The sequence below is a fragment of the Procambarus clarkii genome, chromosome 2 (assembly GCF_040958095.1).
Source record: "Procambarus clarkii isolate CNS0578487 chromosome 2, FALCON_Pclarkii_2.0, whole genome shotgun sequence".
NCBI classification, from domain to species: Eukaryota; Metazoa; Arthropoda; class Malacostraca; order Decapoda; family Cambaridae; genus Procambarus; species Procambarus clarkii.
Window position 1 is genome coordinate 43,716,930 of NC_091151.1, and position 19,888 is coordinate 43,736,817.

Below are 19,888 nucleotides of genomic sequence, written 5' to 3' on the forward strand. Positions count from 1 at the left end.
TAAGTAAAGACTCAGGAAAATAAACTGCCCAACACATGAACAGAGACAGAATCGAGGAGATATGAAAACGACTTATAAAATTCTCAGTGTTTTTTTTATATTGTTCAAAATGAGGACATGTTGAGCATAATGAAGCACAGAACCACATGAATGAAACTTTGAGTCACTGAAGAGCCACTACTATACAAAAAACATTATTACTTTTCATTAGAACATGAAAAGCATTAGAGATACATTTGAAGCTAATATACAGTTTCTAAATGTGAGGCACAAAACCGGACGTCCACCAGTCGTTGCGTTTGACAACCGTCAGCTTCTCTAAGGCGTTACTGAGGAGCTACAGCTCGACAGTTTACGCACATATTCAGTAGCACATTTAGGTGAGCATCTAGGCTGATGAAAGGGTGAGAGAACACTCAGCGGAGAGAAGCAAAAGAGGCTGAGGGGAGAGATATTAGAGTGAAGAACCATGAGGTCATGGTTCCATGTACCATGAGGTACAACAGGTCTATGATTTGCTATACCATGAGGTACAACAGGTCTATGATTTGCTGGACCATGAGGTACAGCAAAAAAAAATTGTGAAAAACCCCAGCTCATATATTTCAATACCTATCTCTCAGCCACCTAAAACGAGGAAATTGGCTCTTTCATATCGATGTTTCTTGATGAGGTGAAACTATCGATGGGAAACAGAATTGAGTTTCTGCTATAATGCAAAATTAACAAGACGCACTTGAGAGATGGTCTGAAAAAGAAAAATATCTGCTGACTTTGACCTCAAATTGGCAGTTATTGTGGTGAATGCTGGAGTACGATGAACCTAGCGGCATAACATAATGTGTGGGAGGCATATACCCGCTTTATGACGAAGGTAATGATATGTAAGGACGCTATAGAGACTCACATAAGCAAAATACCGGGGCATACAGCATGACGGCCTTCAGGAACAAAGGCAAAAAGGCCTTCCCAAGTACTATTTGAAACCTACGTTAGACCCACTCAATAGTACGCATCTCATGTATGGAACTTCCCAGTTAAATGGCAAAAATAAAAATAAACGAGAAAAGATCACATATTCTGTATAAATTCTCTAACTGAACTGAACGGGTACGGCAGTGCAAAGATAAATTGAAGGCTAAAGTTGACTGCCATTCTAGTTCCTCTTCCACAACTTCCTCAGCGCCCCAGTTTGGTCTAGTTATAAGGACGCCTCGTGGTTACCCTCCCTCCCTCCCCCCTTCCACAAGCTCTGTACCTCCTCTCTCAGTCTATTGAACTCAGTCGTAAGTCTGTAATGCAAAGAGAAAACACAAACTCATTTTAATACATACTCAGAAAACACAAAAGTCCCAGGACTTATAATTATGAGGACAGAGCAGTGACGTACATCAGAAATTATGCCATGATATCTCGAGGCAAATTAGCACAAAATAATTCAGATAATCGAGACACAGTAACAGCATGAAGCAAGGAAGCACAAAAAAATAATATTACCTCAGATATTCCTCTGACGAAAGTATATACAAAAACAGAAATGTCAATTAAGACCATTTGTAGTGCGATATTAACATTTACTATTATTTAAGAAAATACGCAATTATAATTAAAATATTGAGATTTTGATCACTTCACAGCCAATGCTTCCATTTGGTCAGTATTAAAAAAACATTAATTATGTGACGAATAATATCAGCAAATAATGTTTTAATATTTTGAGGGGTATTACTTATGTTTCTATTTTGTATTTACGACTTATTTCTCCCATTGCATGAAGCCATTGTCTTTGTTCATCATGTGAACGGACTTCTTGTTACCAATATGTATAACATTTGAAGCTTCTCTTACTCTCCAACATGTCACCAAAAACACCACCAGGAAACTCACTAACACACACACATTCTCTCTGTCTATTGCAGGAAATCCAAACAGCAAAGACAGCGGGAGTTCGGTGGGCGGGGCGGTGGGCGGTCTGGTGGTGACGGTGGTGGTGCTGGTGGGCGTGGTGGTAGGGAGGAACTACTGCCGGAGACGCAGAGGTAGGCCGAAGCAGGATCCTCGTCCGCCGTCCGACGACAGCAACCCCGACGTTGTACCTAATATAGGTAGGTACTCCATGGCTCCGTTCACTCTCAGATTGATTGATGAAGATTAAGCCACCCGAAAGGTGGCACGGCTAGAATAACCCGTAAGTGGTGGCCCTTTTGAGCCATTATCAGTATCAAGAGCTGATACTGGAGATCTGTGGAGGTGCGATTGCACCCTGCGTGATGGGAGATGTCTCCCGTGTCCTCTCAATGTAGTCAGCCTCCCAGTTATGAGAGAAAGCGCTGACGTTGCTCTGATTACAGAATGAGGTGTTAACTTCCTCGATGTAGGACTTTCTTTCCTTTAGTTTTAAACTGAATCAACATTGATTATCCCCATCGTTTCTGAGACACTCGGCGCCAGGGGAAAAAGTGTCCCTAGTTTTTTTAAGGAACTGCGATCTAGGCTAATTGAAACAAGAGACCCCTAGAGCTGCCAGCTTCCTTTTCCAACGCCTCAGCGTTGCGATACAGAGAGGAAATGCACACTGCATTCAGGGTTCCTGCCCGCCATTGGAGGAGCTGGAGGAACTCGACAACTTATGATAATCATCTTTGTACCTTATCTTGAGTTTATCTTGAGATCGAGATTTAGCGCCCCCGCGGCCCGGTCCTCGACCAGGTCTCCTTTTACACCCCCAGGAAGCAGCCCAAAGCTACTCAGACCCCTGCATGACAGACCTTATATGTAGCTCCTTTTTTATAACAAAGTTTAAATTATATATATATATATATATATATATATATATATATATATATATATATATATATATATATATATATATATATATATATATATATATTCCGTATTTACTATATTCTGATTTAGGGCTTCTATCCCTCTTACTAATGCTCTTGCTCCAGGCTTCAGCTGGAAGAGGAGTTCACCAAAAGTCATGTTGTTTTCAAGGTGAAGAAAAGGATTGAATAACTGAAGAATGTATTACACTTATTATAAAATCTCTCAACGTTTCGAACCTACATGGTTCATTCTCAAGTGATAAGAAATTACAGATCTCGTTAGATTTATATCAGTACGGGGTCAGGTGAGAAAACAAGTAGAATAAAGGAAAAGGTCAGGGTATAAATAGGGTATAAATACCTTAGGCTCCAAGATCCATGAGGCTGAGTGTGCAAGGAGATTCATCAAAGATCTGGGTGTAACAGTCAGCTGTTCATAGTAATGATGAATTCTTGGATTCTTGTATTAAAAAGGTACTAAAGCTGGTATTGTTGTACTGTATGAATAGATATGCGTGCGGACACGCGCCGCACGCATGTTGTAGGAGTCAGAAGAGACTTCCTACCTGGCTTGGAGCGTTGAGTACACTTTTAGCAGTAGTGATCGTTGTACACGTGACACCTGGTGATCGCACACCAAGACACACAATGGTGGCTGTGGTTCAGTGTTACACAATGACCTTCCCCCACGATACTACACACTCCAGCCACACACAGCCATTCAACACTGGTCGCTACGAAGGTGACCTCAGCTGAATCCTTACACTAATTGTCACACTTAATTACCAAGGATAAATAAACTGTACTTTGGCCAATTAAGGAATGATCTTTACATACAAATGATGACGGATGATTACAGGACTCCCAAGGTAAGCTATTAAGTGGAAATACTGGTGGAATATTATTTTTCTATAACTTAAGGAATTAAGGAGTAGGAGACATCTTAACAAACCGCGCGGCCATCCACCCAGACCTGAGCTAAAGGTTTTGCCAACCCAATATGGCAAGCAACTCTATGTACTAACCATTATACCGGGTGAATACAACCATGATTTACAACCCAACTTCACCCAATTATTATACATAACTCCTCAGGGTCTCAAACTGCTCTAATGCAAGTGCTATCATGGAAAGTGTTACACAAGACAACATGGATCCAAAGTTGGGTTCGTCGCTAATCGCATAGAAGGATTAATTCCCTTGGGAGGCCACCCGGTCACCTGACGGTCCAAGCCAGGTCAGAAGTCTCTCTTAATGGCAGGCTTTGAGTCCAATAGCGTGACTGAAGTATGTTGACCAGACCACACACTAGGAAATGAAGGGACGACGACGTTTCGGTCCGTCCTGGACCATTCTCAAGTCGATTGTGAGAATGGACTTGGACACAATCGACTTGAGAATGGTCCAGGACGGACCGAAACGTCGTCGTCCCTTCATTTTCTAGTGTGTGGATTGGCCTCTTAATTCCTACAACTGGCGCGCCCGCACGCATATCTATTCATACAACAATACCAGCTTTCTTAGCTTTTTAATATAAGAATTCAAGAATATATCATTACTATGAACAGCTGACTGTTAAATGGGTTCCAGGCTCAGCAATACAACTAAAGACCCAAGAGCGGCGAGCTTCCTTTTGCAGCGCTAAAGGGTGGCGATCCAGAGAGTAAATGCCCACTGCATCTTCAGTTCCTGCCCAGCGTCGGAAGGGTTCGAAGAAATCTACAGCCTGTAGGGAACAAACTAATTTGCTTTCCTCTTAATGCATACATTTTTGTAACTATTTAAAGGTGTACCCTTGCATAATAAAGTATATAATAAAAAATGGGATGGTATAAGAAGCAAATACTATTACGTATTTATAACCAAACAACAAGTTTTTCTCTGCATGCTTTTTATTCCCAACTCCGAGGCTATGGGTCCCCACAATTACACCCAAAGGTAGTATACCTCTTTATAAAATAAGAATATATACTAATATAAATAAATGGAAGGGAGTACCACCTCTAGCTGGAAGAAGGGGGACCCATAGCCTCGGAGGAAACCACACATAACGCATTAGAGGGAATGTTTAGATCCCCTCCAATACAGTTTCTGTGTGCTTTTCTCCTACCACCCCCTTCCATTTTTTTATTATATATATACATATATATATATATATATATATATATATATATATATACATATATTATATATATATATATATATATATTAATAAACATTAATACAATTTCTGAAAATAGCCGCAGACGTGAATATTAGAGCGAGCAGTGTACCCCGACGTGCCAGCACCACGCACACACCGAGCTAACTTCGCTGGATATTATAATGAATTAGGAAGTCTAATACAAAACATACATTATCTTTGCCGGACTTAGGCTCGAGTTTAGTGGAGTTATGCGGGTTTTTGGGGTGAAGTCGAGAGAGGTAATAAACTACTCAACTCTATTACTGATTAACTTGAATGTTCTTTGAGCTAATCTACACCACTCTCTTATATTAGCGACGGGGCGGAGTTCTCCCGTATTCACACACAATTAGGCCCGTTCGAGGCTCTGATGGTCAAGGTAAATGGAATGTTATTATTCATGATATGGTGGTTAGCAATTTATATAATTAGGACGGGGATCACCTTACACCTTCATGCCAAAGCGGGCCCCACTCAGGGAGGGCCTAGAGATCCGGATGGACAGCAGATCGGTGTGTCTGGTATCCTCACTATTATCTTGAGGTTATCTTGAGATGATTTCGGGGCTTTAGTGTCCCCGCGGCCCGGTCCTCGACCAGGCCTCCACCCCCAGGAAGCAGCCCGTGACAGCTGACTAACTCCCAGGTACCTATTTACTGCTAGGTAACAGGGGCATTCAGGGTGAAAGAAACTTTGCCCATTTGTTTCTGCCTCGTGCGGGAATCGAACCCGCGCCACAGAATTACGAGACCTGCACGCTATCCACCAGGCTACGAGGCCCCTACGAGGCTACGAGGCCTCTATTAAGGGGAGCTGGTGGCTCAGTTAGTAGAACTGCTCGCTGCTGCTTGTATTGGGGCCACGTAAGCAACATAAATTGCATTTGTGTTGCTCATGTGGCCCCACAAAGTGAGATGATTTGATGAAATAACTATGCCCAAGATTACCACCAAATGCCGCCGTCGGGACGGTGAAATAGCCTCGGCTACCATCGTCTTTTGTATGGTCACGGATGGTCGAGTGGTTAAGGTACCGTGTACACCAGTTGCATTGTGCTCCTGGCTGTCTGGGTTCGAGTCACTTCTAGGTTGTGGAGTTTTCAGTCGTATATATGCTTGGGGACCATTTAAGCTTGTTTGCAATTATTATATATATATATATATATATATATATATATATATATATATATATATATATATATATATATATATATATATATATATGAACTTGATTAGGCAAGTTCATGTGTGTGAATATAGAGACACGAGTTCTCCATGATAAAGCAGTGGCTTGATGAAAAACGTAATGTGACCGTACACCTCTTTGGTGCCCTCGGGGAGTAAAGATGTTAGGGAAATACTCCGAAATTTCTATTCCTTTTGAAGGGTCTGAGTTGGTGTAGTCGGTTAACACGTACTAGTTATGCCAGTTGTGTGAACAACTATGCTCTCTGGGTTCGAGTCTACCTGCAGGGTGGTGTCTAAGTTGTGTTGTGTATATATATTAATATACACGAACACATTAATCCAGGCACAGAAGACCAGGGATAGCCGGGATCGATCCCCGGACCCTAGGATTACGAGAACCGAGCGCTGTCCATTCAGCCACCACGCCCTTTGTGTGTGTTTCTGAGGGAATGTATATGTAGTAGATTTGAAAGAGGTAAAAAGGTTGGGAATCGGTACATTAGACAGCTGACGGTTAGAAATACAAGGTCCACGCGCTAACAGCTCGTTCCGGCAAGGACAAATAAACATACACACACACATAACAGGAATAACCGAGCACCAGCAAGCAGACGAAGACCCAGAGGGCCAGAAAGGACTACCTCAGTGTGAGAAGAGAGGTAGAGAGACACTATGAAATCAGCATAGTAAATAATGACCCCACCCAAATTGTTTCACAACCACATCAGGAGGAAAACAATAATGAAGCAGCAGCTAATGACATCGCAACTAACAAAGCAGATCTGCGAGGAATTCAACTAGAGACTCCAGGAGGTCTTCACAATAGAGCAAGGACAAGTTCCTGAACTAAAAGAGGCCGCATTTATCCAGTCCCCAGTGGAGAAATTTGTCATTACCAGTGGTGAGGTAAGGAAGCATCTACTGGAAAGGGCATGGCAAGGGCTTATGCCTCAGACGTAATCTCACCATACGTAACAAACGAGGGGGTTTAAGCACTATGCTTTGTTCACTCCTCGGTGAACTATTCGTCATTAGTAAGAGGAGAACTTCCAAAATGTTGGAAGACAGCCGATGTAGTCTCGGTGCATAAGGAGAGAGATGAGGGGAATTGAATAGGTGGATAGAGACAAACTATTTAGTATATGTGGAACACGAACAAGAGGACACAAGGTGGAAACTGAGTATCCAAATGAGCCACAGAGACATTATAAATAAAAACATCAGTGTCAGAGTAGTTAACAAATGAAATGCATTAGGCAGTGATGTGCTGGAGGCTGACTCCATACACAGTTTCAAATATATATATAATAGAGCCCAATAGGCTCTGGAATCTGTAAACCAGTTGATTGACAGTTGAGAGGTGGGGACCAAACAGCCGAAGTTCAACCCCCCTCAAGCACAACTAGGTGAGTACAACGCGTGTGTAGGAAGAGAGATGTGTTTTCACGTATGTAACTAAAAAAAAAAAAAAGTAGCTTCAAACCTCTGAAACCAATTTTTTTTTCTTCTTTTCTTCCCAATAAGCTGCATTCAGTTCGGCCTTGATAATCAGCACACAGCATTTCCCTTTGGGCTGAAATACGAGGTGCATGTCGACATGGAATCCTAAAATGTATTAAACCTTCTCAGTCTGCCTCATAGTGGATGTCACACTGCATTATATATATTGGGTCTTGTTTTTCAAGTCATCTTCTCCTTGATCTTTTCACTGGGCGTATAATTAAAAAAGTTTGGCTATTTACCTCCATTGTACAACAAACTAAGCTTGTATTGAGTTAGCGAAGTACTCTCTCTCTCTCTCTCTCTCTCTCTCTCTCTCTCTCTCTCTCTCTCTCTCTCTCTCTCTCTCTCTCTCTCTCTCTCACACTACCCTCCCGTTAAAAGATAAATGTTAATTAGAAAATTAACGCTTCCGACTATTGCGCTTAAATGCACAATATAAATTTAATGCCAACTAACATGTCAAATACTGGTCTCCACAATGTTCATATTTTACATGACTTCTAAATTGTGAAATTTTGCAATTGTTTTTTTGCTCCATAATTAAAAAATAATCTTTCATTAGTTCAAGTGTTTGTTTCTATCATTAGCTATCATTAGGTGTTTGATTAATGTTTAACATGTGATTTTAATTTTGTTTTCCTTTTCTTGCTGTTCCTGACACGGCTTCTAGCTGGGCGAAAAGCTAAAACTATTTTCCTATTCCACTGTTTTTCCTGCATGTACACACACACACACACACACACACACACACACACGCGCGCACACATTTATATGTTATTGGATTATAACAAAGGGTGAAGGGGAGGGGGGGAACTACCAGGAGAAGCGTCAAGTTATTACGACTATATGGGACTGGGAAGGGGTCAGGATAAGGATTAGGGATGGGACGGGGTGGAGGGGGAAAGAATGGTACCGAACGACTTGGACGGTCGGGGATTGAACGCCGACCTGCATAAAGCAAGACCATTGCTCTACCGTCCAACCCAAGTGGTTACAGAAAGGATGAGATTGTATTGTTGCGCGATTCTTATATATTTGTCTTAGTCTCAGGAATTAGAAACCTTTTATATATAGAGATGTTAAAAAAGATTAATTTACATTTAGAAGCAGCATGACACGTATTCAAATGGATAATTGGGTATAATATAAAATATATTAGTGTGTGGTAAATATATCAACACAAAATAGGACAATAAACAATGGATATAAATTAAATATGTTTAGATTCAAGAAAGACCTGGGTAAATATGGGTTTGGAAATAGGGTGGGATGACCTATGGAACAAATTACTGGGGTATTATACTAAACCTCGGATCACCTAATTGTTTCAAGTGAAGGGTAGACATATATATATATATATATATATATATATATATATATATATATATATATATATATATATATATATATATATATATATATATATATAGGGGGGTACCACCACTGGTGGTACCAGTATATATATATATATATATATATATATATATATATATATATATATATATATATATATATATATATATATATAATTATTTTTTGGTGGATATATTGAGTAGTTGCTTCATAGGGGCCAAAGGAACATGTGCAATTTCCGTAATTCTTAGATTCTTTTGCTTAATGTATTTAGGGAAATAGTAAAAAAAACAGAGGTACTAAAAAGTTATTGCCGGTGACTTTTAAAATGGATTTACTGATGGTCTGCATAAATGGAACAGCGTATGAATTCGGCGTTCAAGCTTTTCAATATGCAGGAGTTAGTCCTTCCGATGATTTATTGGTTCATGGCGTAAGGGTATAAAAATATTCGTGTTTGAACAAACGCCCACACGCAAACACATACTCTAACACAAACACACACACACACAGGTGTACAAATATAGGTATAAAAAGATACCCACAAACCGACAGATATGTATGAAGACAAGTATAGACACTCAAACACTCGCGTGTGCGCGCGTTTGCGTGCGCATGTGTGTGTGTTTACTATTTATATTTAATATTTATACCTACCGGATCGAGATATCAGATGGATGTCGTCTTTCTAAAGGTCGGTTATCTAATGTGCTCACTCTTGGACTATTTTACGTTATCATATCTGCTACATATATTCCACTAACACCCACACACATCCCCAGGATACAGCCTGTAGCACCTCTCTAACTGTACCTGAATTATATCTGTATGGGGTTCTGGGAGTTCCTCTATTCTCCAAGCCTGCCCGGGACCAGACTTGATTTGTGAGAGCTTGATCCAACAGGCTGTTGCTTGGAGTGGCCCGCAGGCCAACATATCCACTACAGCCCGGTTGCTCCAGCTGTAATGGATATGTTGGCTGGCGGGTATAAAGGTTCCGACTTACCGCTAAGTGAACAGAGGCCCGAGAACAGAGAACTAGATGAACAATGTGGATGTGTGGATGTGTGCGTGCGTGCGTGTGCGTGCGTGCATGCATACAGGCCTACATGTGTTAATTAATAATGTTCACGTTGATGTATGCAGTGTTCATACCTTTTAATCCAACACGGCACCATGAACTTAACTAACAAATACCCAACTTACAAGAAAATATTGCGAGTATTATATATATATATATATATATATATATATATATGTCGTACCTAGTAGCCAGAACTCACTTCTCAGCCTACTATTCAAGGCCCGATTTGCCTAATAAGCCAAGTTTTCCTGAATTAATATATTTACTAAAAAAATTTTCTTATGAAATGATAAAGCAACCCTTTTCTCTATGTATGAGGTCAATTTTTTTTTATTGGAGTTAAAATTAACGTAGATATATGACCGAACCTAACCAACCCTACCTAACCTAACCTAACCTATATTTATAGGTAAGGTTAGGTTAGGTAGCCAAAAAAAGCTAGGTTAGGTTAGGTTAGGTAGGTTAGGTAGACGAAAAAACATTAATTCATGAAAACTTGGCTTATTAGGCAAATCGGGCCTTGAATAGTAGGCTGAGAAGTGCGTTCTGGCTATTAGGTACGACATATATATATATATATATATATATATATATATATATATATATTATATATATATATATTAGTGGCCAAGGGAAAGTATGCTCATAATATTTTTTACTTCCTCGTTTCATATTGACTACTTTCCTCTTATCAATTTTTATCTTAAGAAAATTCTTATTTTCACCATTTTAAAGAAACACACACTTTTGTGTCTACAAAGGAAGATTAAGCAGCACCACAAAATAACTCCGTTGGTGGAAAATAGTTGGAGCAAAACCCGTGAAAGAGTGAAAGTTGAAGATGCAAGTTTAATTCATTTGCATTAGAAAAATGGCATACTGCCAGAAGTTTGTACCAAGATGCGATACTCTGTCACCAGGGCCGAGGCCTTCAGTTGGTCGAGCTGAGGCTCCTCTTACCAAGCAGAGCCTCGAATGGAATAGGAAAACCCTTGCTTAAAAAGTCATTTATATACGCGCACATACACATTATGTAATTTATATAAGGGAGTACAACCTCTGGATGTTTGTAGGGACTTTAAAGCCTCGAAGAAGAGGATAGGCAGCACCCGGGGGAAGCCTTGTCAGGCTCTCACGTGCGCTGGCACATATTGTTTTCTCCAACCACCCCCTTATGTGTCTTTGTTTTATTTAAACTTTATTACAAAAATGAGTTACATGTAAGTTACAGAGATAATTAACCTAACTTGTCGAGTTCCTCCAGCTCCTCAGATGGCGGGCAGGAACCATGACGGTAGTGTGCATTTCCCCTCTGTATCGCCACACTGAGGCGCTGGAAAAGGAAACTGAAAGCTCTAGGGTCTCTCGTTGTTTAAATTAGCCTAGAGCCAGTTCCTTCAAAAACTAGTGCCACTCTTACCCCAGGCGCCAAGTGTCTCAGAAACAATGAGGACAAAATTGTAGTGGTGATCCAGTTCTCTGTACTTATGGAACTTGGCTAATTCTCTGTGAGAAGCAACGCCACCCAGATGTGTAACACTGAAGTTTTCTTCCAGGGATTCACAGTGATACCATCTGGGCGACCAATAACAGCAGCAGAGTTACAGAGTGTTAGGTAACGGGGTTCTCTTTCAGCTGGGCATTAATATTATATAATATATATATATATATATATATATATATATATATATATATATATATATATATATATATATATATATATATATATATATATAAAATGTTTGGTCCCCAAGTAACCATGTAACTTAGAGGATCAGAACCCAGGCCCCCAGGGTTCCCAATCAACAGCCCTGGTACCCTGACCATTGGACCAGCGGCCGTCTATAAGTATTGGTTTGTCATGGGACCAATTTGCACAGGTTCCATGACCAACCAGCACCCGACTACACTCGTGGGTGTTTGTGGCCCAGTCATTTCCTCAAATATCTGAACATGCTAGTGTCGCACTGTGTACATTTGTGAGCAAAACTTGAAAGCATTTTTTTGTAGCAATTCATAATAATTTTTGTTTAATTAAGAACTAAAACTATCATGAGGCATTATGACTAATGCCTCTTGATGGTGATGAATCGCTTATAATGAACTATTCAGTTCCCCCATCCACTTCGATTGGTCAGTACACAGCGACGGGGTTCGATTCCCGAAAGTGTTTGAGCACGGTTTCATCACATAGTCCTCCCATCCTGTCCTACCTAAGTAATGAACAGTCACATAGTTATCAGGAGGAAGCGCTAAGCCTACGTCAATGAAACACTTAGGAATGAGAATATAATGATTTTTTGTCACAATTAACATTAAGAATTATTGTGTGTGTGTGCTTTCAGAGGAGACGTACGACCTGCTGTCCTCGGCCGAGAGTAAAGCGGATGCCACAATGTACGAGGTCTTAGAGGGCTCCTTAGGGGAGGATATTCCCATGGTAAGTTGTTTTCACCTACGCATTAATACATGTTTATATATATATATATATTATATATATATATATATATATATATATGTGTGTGTGTGTGTGTGTGTGTGTGTGTGTGTGTGTGTGTGTGTGTGTGTGAGTGTGTGTGTGTGTGTGTGTGAATTTTTCTAATATTTTGATCAATATAACCTATTTGATTTGTCTAACTGCACTGCCGTATTAATACTTGTTAATAAGGCCAGGAGAAGTTTCTCCCAAGAGACACATTATAAAAATCGTTTAGCACTTAGAGAGTAGATAAAAAGAGAGGATAAACGGGGGTCCCAATAGATTATAACTGTCCGAGCTGGTGACTATAAGATTCACTGGTCATAGGTTGCTAAATGCTCTCACCTCAGTGAGAAAGAAATGCCACATTGAAGACCATGTTTTGGCTTCTTGTTTTGGTGAAGATTTAAACAGTTTTTATTTCCTTTGTATGTAGTAATGTGTACTCACCTATTTGTGCTTGCGGGGGTTGAGCTTTGGCTCTTTGGTCCCGCCTCTCAACTGTCAATCAACTGGTGTACAGACTCCTGAGCCTACTGGGCTCTATCATATCTACTTTTGAAACTGTGTATGGAGTCTGTGTGTGTGTGTGTGTGTGTGTGTGTGTGTGTGTGTGTGTGTATGTATGTGTGTGTGTGTGTGTGTGCGTGTGTGTGTGTGTGTGTGTGTGTGTGTGTGTGTTTGTGTGTGTGTGTTGGCTGTTCTTCTGCCTATTACTTTATTAGTTTTGTTGCTTTGCCTTTTACTAATCGATCTTTCTTCTTCTTGAGGTTATCTTTTTGATGATTTCGGGGCTTAGCGTCCCCGCGGCCCGGTCCTCGACCAGGCTACCTTTTTGTTTCACTCACGTAGGAAGCAGCCCATAGCAGCTGTCTAATTCCAAAGTACCTATTTACTGGTAGGTGAAAAGGTGCATCAGAGCAAAAGAAACTCAGCCCATTTGTTTCCGCCTCCGCGGGGGATCGAGCCCGAAACCTAAGGAATACGAATCCCGCACGCAGTCCACTTAGCCGTCAGGCCTTAATCTCTTATTTTAATTTTCGCCATTATCATAGCATTTAAAAATGTATCTCTCTCTATACATACATCTTCATTCAGTGGGTAATACAATTAATAAAAAATTTTGGAGCAGGGCGAGGATCGAACCAGAGTCGTGAGTAACCCCAGACCCGCGCCTTAACCCGTGCGCCATGATGTGCTACAAAATTATTGAACGTATATAGGAGACCCACTATACCCTATAGTGGGTCTCTCGAGGATCCACTATAGGAGGGACGACGACGTTTCGGTCCGTCCTGGACCATTCTCAAGTCGATTGTCACAATCGACTTGAGAATGGTCCAGGACGGACCGAAACGTCGTCGTCCCTTCAACTTCTAGTGTGTGGTCTGGTCAACATACTTCAGCCACGTTATTGTGACTCATCGCCTGCATCCACTATAGGAGTCTGAAGCCCCCCCCCCCACCCGTCCTCCCCCCCTCCGGCCGCGTTGACGTTCTCACGGATACATCAAGTTGTTGTGTATGGCAAATATTCGTCTTAATCATTCATCCTACATCCTTCTTTTTTCGTGCAATTCTATTATTGTCGCTTTTTCTTTCTCCTTGTATTTCCCCCCTCTACCTTCTCTTCTACTTGTCTTCTAACATCCCGTTTACTTTCTTCTTTATCTTTGGCTTAAATTTTCCCTTTTTCTTTCCCCTTTACTTCCCCTTCTCTCCCCCAAATGTTCCACCCGTTAACTGTTAAATATTTCCTCTCGTTCGTCTCTTTGTAAATCTTAAATTTGTAAAAAAAAAATCTGGTTACATCCCAAGTTAAAGTTTCTTGGCCCCTCTTAAGTCCCTTTCCTGCATACTTTTACTCCATAGCTGTGGGGCTCTACCGTCCAGCCAAATCACTTGGGCTGGCTTCGGTCTGGCTTCATGCAGGTCGGTGTTCAATCCCCGACCATCCAAGTGGTTGGGCACCATCCCTTTTCCCCGTCCCTTATCCTGACCCCTTCCAAGTGCTATATATAGTCGTAATGGCGTCTTCCCTTCCTTTTCGTCCCCAGCTTAAAGGTCCTCCGCAGCTTATAGCTGATATTCAGCTTATTGCTCTTCAACATCTTGAAGCTCTTAAACAGTCTCAGGCCCCAGACCCCTTCAGCCTCGGACCTCGCCAGTCCCACAACCCTCCAGAGTAAAGGACATGTCCACTCCTTCCGAAACTACACATTTGTCTTGATATATATATAAATATATATATATAAATATATATATATAAATATATATATATAAATATATATATATAAATATATATATATAAATATATATATATAAATATATATATATATATATATATATATATATATATATATATATATATATATATATATATATATATATATATATATATATAAACATCTTCACATACCTTTCCTATATTTCCCATTGGTTTTCAGGAGCAGGTTAATATATACAGTAAGAGATTTAAGAAACACTCGAGACTAACCTGACAATGGCTTCTAATTTGTTAAGGGATGCCCAGTATTACCCCCTGAGGAGACATTCCTCACAGGAAAGTGATTGCACGTTATTGGAGATTCAATTTCCTTAATGGTATGTGATGTTTATCAGTCGGTCTCTGAGAGGGGGTGAGAGGAGGACAGGGGGAGAAAGGGCGGGGGTTAAGGGGGGAGAAGGGGAGAGGGGAGAGAGGAGGACAGGGGGAGAAAGAGCGGGGGTTAAGGGGGAAGAGGGGAGAGAGGAGGACAGGGGGAGAAAGGGCGGGGGTTAAGGGGGGAGAGGGGAGAGAGGAGGACAGGGAGAGAAAGAGCGGGGGTTAAGGGGGGAGAGGGGAGAGAGGAGGACAGGGGGAGAAAGAGCGGGGGTTAAGGGGGGAGAGGGGAGAGAGGAGGACAGGGAGAGAAAGAGCGGGGGTTAAGGGGGGAGAGGGGAGAGAGGAGGACAGGGGGAGAAAGAGCGGGGGTTAAGGGGGGAGAAGGGGAGAGGGGAGAGAGGAGGACAGGGGGAGAAAGAGCGGGGGTTAAGGGGGAAGAGGGGAGAGAGGAGGACAGGGGGAGAAAGGGCGGGGGTTAAGGGGGGAGAGGGGAGAAGGGGAGAGAGGAGGACAGGGGGAGAAAGGGCGGGGGTTAAGGGGGGAGAGGGGAGAAGGGGAGAGAGGAGGACAGGGGGAGAAAGGGCGGGGGTTAAGGGGGGAGAGGGGAGAAGGGGAGAGAGGAGGACAGGGGGAGAAAGGGCGGAGGTTAAGGGGGGAGAGGGGAGAGAGGAGGACAGGGGGAGAAAGGGCGGGGGGAGAGGGGAGAGAGGAGGACAGGGGGAGAAAGGGCGGGGGTTAAGGGGGGAGAGGGGAGAGAGGAGGACAGGGGGAGAAAGGGCGGGGGTTAAGAGGGGAGAGGGGAGAAGGGAGAGGGGAGGACAGGGGGAGAAAGGGCGGGGGTTAAGGGGGAGAGGGGAGAAGGGGAGAGGGGAGAAGGGGAGAGGGGAGAGAGGAGGACAGGGGGAGAAAGGGCGGGGGTTAAGGGGGGAGAGGGGAGAAGGGGAGAGAGGAGGTCAGGGGGAGAAAGGGCGGGGGTTAAGGGGGGAGAGGGGAGAAGGGGAGAGGGGAGAGAGGAGGACAGGGGGAGAAAGGGCGGGGGTTAAGGGGGGAGATGGGAGAAGGGGCGAAGGGGCAGAGGGGGGAAAGGGGAGAGGGGAGACAGAGGAAGTAAGGAAGATTGGAAGATACGATAAGCAGGCATTATATAGCTTATGTTTTGTAGTGGGGGATTATTAGGATTATTAAGGGAACTACTGACTGGCTTCAGTGATTTGTGTAATTTATCGTTGTTGTTACTTTATGTAAAGTCTTCAGCATTAGTTCTGTTGTAGTTTAAAACAAGACTTAACATCCGGGTGGCTGTAGTGTGTCAGCAATATGTAAAATTTATATTAGAATTTTCATAGGTATACATGTGGACGAATATGTGCCTGGGATTACATATTATTTCGTGGGTTTCTTATCTTCCTTCTATGTATATGCTGGGAGGCGTCTGAGACCCCCTATTAGCAATTAGCAATACACTACACCGTGGGTTCGAGTGTGGTCCCTTGCATCTTGCAGGTCAAAGTTCAAGACAATGAGTGTCTTGCAAGAGGCTTACTACCTCATTGTGGTGGAGGTATTGTATACAATATTATGGTACTTGATATTACTACTACTACTTCTCCCTCCTTCCCTCTCCCTCCCTCCCTCTCCCTCCCTCCTTCTCCCTCCCTCCCTCCAACTCCCTCCCTCCCTCTCTCTCCCTCCCTCCCTCCCTCCTTCCCTCCCTCTCCCCTCTCCCTCCCTCCCTCCTTCCCTCCCTCCTTCCCTCTCCCTCCCTCCCTCCTTCCCTCTCCCTCCCTCCCTCTCCCTCCCTCCCTCCCTCTCTCTCCCTCCCTCCCTCTCCCTCCCTCTCCCTCCCTCTCCCTCCCTCTCCCTCCCTCTCCCTCCCTCTCCCTCCCTCCCTCTCCCACCCTCTCCCACCCTCTCCCTCCCTCTCCCTCCCTCCCTCTCCCTCCCTCCCTCTCCCTCCCTCCCTCCCTCCCTCCTTCCCCCTCCCCCTCCCTCCCTCCCCCCCTACCTCCCTCCCTCCCCCATACCAGTATGATTCTGTACTCATTCACTTCTGGACGACTGCATCCGTCGACGACTACAATTTTATCACAGGGGTCGTGCGTACGTTTACGCACGCCCCCTGTGATAAATTGGGTAAACGACCCCCTCCCAACCTTCTTCCTGACCTGCCTGCCTACCTTAAATGCATATATAACAGATGCTCAGAAAACAGGTCTCGTGGCCTGTCTCTAAAAACACGTGTTCTTTATTTTTCATCGCGTGAATGATTTTTGTTTTAAACAATAATATTGTAATTGCAATGATGCTTTTTTTTTATCGTGTAGCCTCGCGCTGATGAGTTATGTATGTTACTTTGTATGCTGGAATCACACTTTTGTGATGCGTATATAGGATATGACTGAACCATCATTGTTCACTCTGAAGTGCGTACGTCTCGAGAATGTAGTTTGATAGTTCGATCCCATTGCAACGCCTCAATATTTTCAGATTTTTACTCTTCAAATTTATCCTCGATGGCTCCTCTTGTCGAGAATTTTCGAAATATAAACCTTCGCTTTGTATGTTAACTCATAATAAAGTAAAAGTATTACTAGATGTTGAGTGCTACTGCACTTATTTTCACATTCCACTTACAAAATATGGAACACACTGTCACTTAATGTTTCCCCAGCCACTTTTACTTCCAATCGGCAGCGACCACTGTAAACTATTGCAAATATTATAATTTGTTTAATTTCCTTTATCCTGCCATATAATATTTAATTATATATATATATATATATATATATATATATATATATATATATATATATATATATATAATATACACACACACACACACACACACTCGCGCGTGAAATAGAGAGAGAGAGAGAATGTCTGTCTGTCCTAAGCTGGACGTCAGATGCCATGGGATAGCCTCACCCAAATTTTCAGGGTGAATTGTAAGGCTAGACCTAAATTAAATAAAATATCCGGTAACCGTAACCTCACCTGCGAGTTACAAGGTCTGAACTGAAATCGGGAATGTGATTTCCGTAGAGGTCTTTCACGCGTTATAATGCCCCCAGAGTCTACCAGTGCAGACTACTGATCACACGCCTCTGTGTGACTTAACCATCCTGTGTGATGGGGATTTTTAGCTTCACGTAGCTAGCTTTTTGACACACTGTACTCCCATTCATAGAGTTTAGGGCAGCTGCACATATGCAGATGTACCAGTTAAAAAAAATATTACCATGCATCCTAAATTTGCCAATGCAGACTACTGATCACCTTGGCATGTATGACTAACCATCCAATGTGATGGGGATTTTTTTTTTTTAGTTTGACATTTAGATTAATTTCTACGTCATGCTAGAAAAATATGCGCGTCATAGATGTTAGGTGATATGTACTCTTCCATATAGATCCTTGGATAACTACACAAATGCTGATGTATCTTAAGTGTGTCACTACCAAATGTTACTTGAAAAAAATGAATAGAAGTTATTCGGGTTACAGTGATGAAAATAGCGTGTAGGGAAGATAGTTATGGTCATGAACATCGTAAATAGAGTGATGATTTAAGATGAGGGGGAGAGGAAGAATATGGAAAAGATGGGGAGAGAGGGGAAAAATTGACACAGATGTATAGAAATGGAGATTGGGATAGTGATGGATAGAAATAGATCAAGATTCATAGATGAACGGAGAGAGAGGACGGGGAAAGGGGGGAAGACAGACAAACCCGGGCAACGCCGGGTACCCCCATATATATATGTATATATATACACACACATATATATCCACTAGGAAAACTTAAAACTGCTGGTATTTCCTTGATAATGTGTTCAAACACGAAAACGTTCACAATTTTCGTGTCAGTTTTCGTAGTTAATACTTACGCAAAGGTAATATAATTATATATATATATATATATATATATATATATATATATATATATATATATATATATATATATATATAGTCGTACCTAGTAGCCAGAACTCACTTCTCAGCCTACTATGCAAGGCCCGATTTGTCTAATAAGCCAAGTTTTCATGAATTGTTTTTCGACTACCTAACCTAACTTTTTCGGCTACCTAACCTAACCTAACCTATAAAGATAGGTTAGGTTAGGGAGGGTTGGTTAGGTTCGGTCATATATCTACGTTAATTTTAAATCCAATAAAAAAAAATTGACCTCATACATAATGAAATGGGTAGCTTTATCATTTCATAAGAAAAACATTAGAGAAAATAAATTAATTTAGGAAAACTTGGCTTATTAGGCAAATCGGGCCTTGCATAGTAGGCTGAGAAGTGCGTTCTGGCTACTAGGTACGACATTATATATATATATATATATATATATATATATATATATATATATATATATATATATATATATATATGCAAACAAGCCTGAATGGTCCCCAGGACTATATACAACTGAAAACTCACACCCCAGAAGTGACTCGAACCCATACTCCCACAACTGGTATGTACAGGGACGCCTTAATCCGCTTGACCATCACGACCGGACATAAGGAAGTGATAGTGGAAGTGGGGTTCGAGTCACTTCTGGGGTGTGAGTTTTCAGTTATATATATATATATATATATATATATATATATATATATATATATATATATATATATATATATATATATTGTGTGTGG

General features: G+C 41.8%; 1 protein-coding gene and 1 long non-coding RNA gene across 3 annotated transcripts in view; one reads left to right on the forward strand and one right to left on the reverse strand.

Moving 5' to 3' along the window:
• The window catches only part of LOC123748132 (kin of IRRE-like protein 2), a 311,143-nt gene that overhangs the window by 290,315 nt on the left and 940 nt on the right, over nucleotides 1-19,888 (forward strand). For both annotated transcript variants that reach the window (XM_069324939.1, XM_069324941.1), the window contains exons 13-14: nucleotides 1,920-2,105; nucleotides 12,486-12,580. In XM_069324939.1, the coding sequence (XP_069181040.1) occupies nucleotides 1,920-2,105; nucleotides 12,486-12,580 (281 nt within the window). The remainder of the gene's footprint in view (nucleotides 1-1,919; nucleotides 2,106-12,485; nucleotides 12,581-19,888) is intronic.
• The window catches only part of LOC138364893 (uncharacterized), a 357,402-nt gene that overhangs the window by 19,723 nt on the left and 317,791 nt on the right, over nucleotides 1-19,888 (reverse strand). The gene's annotated exons all lie outside the window — the stretch shown is intronic.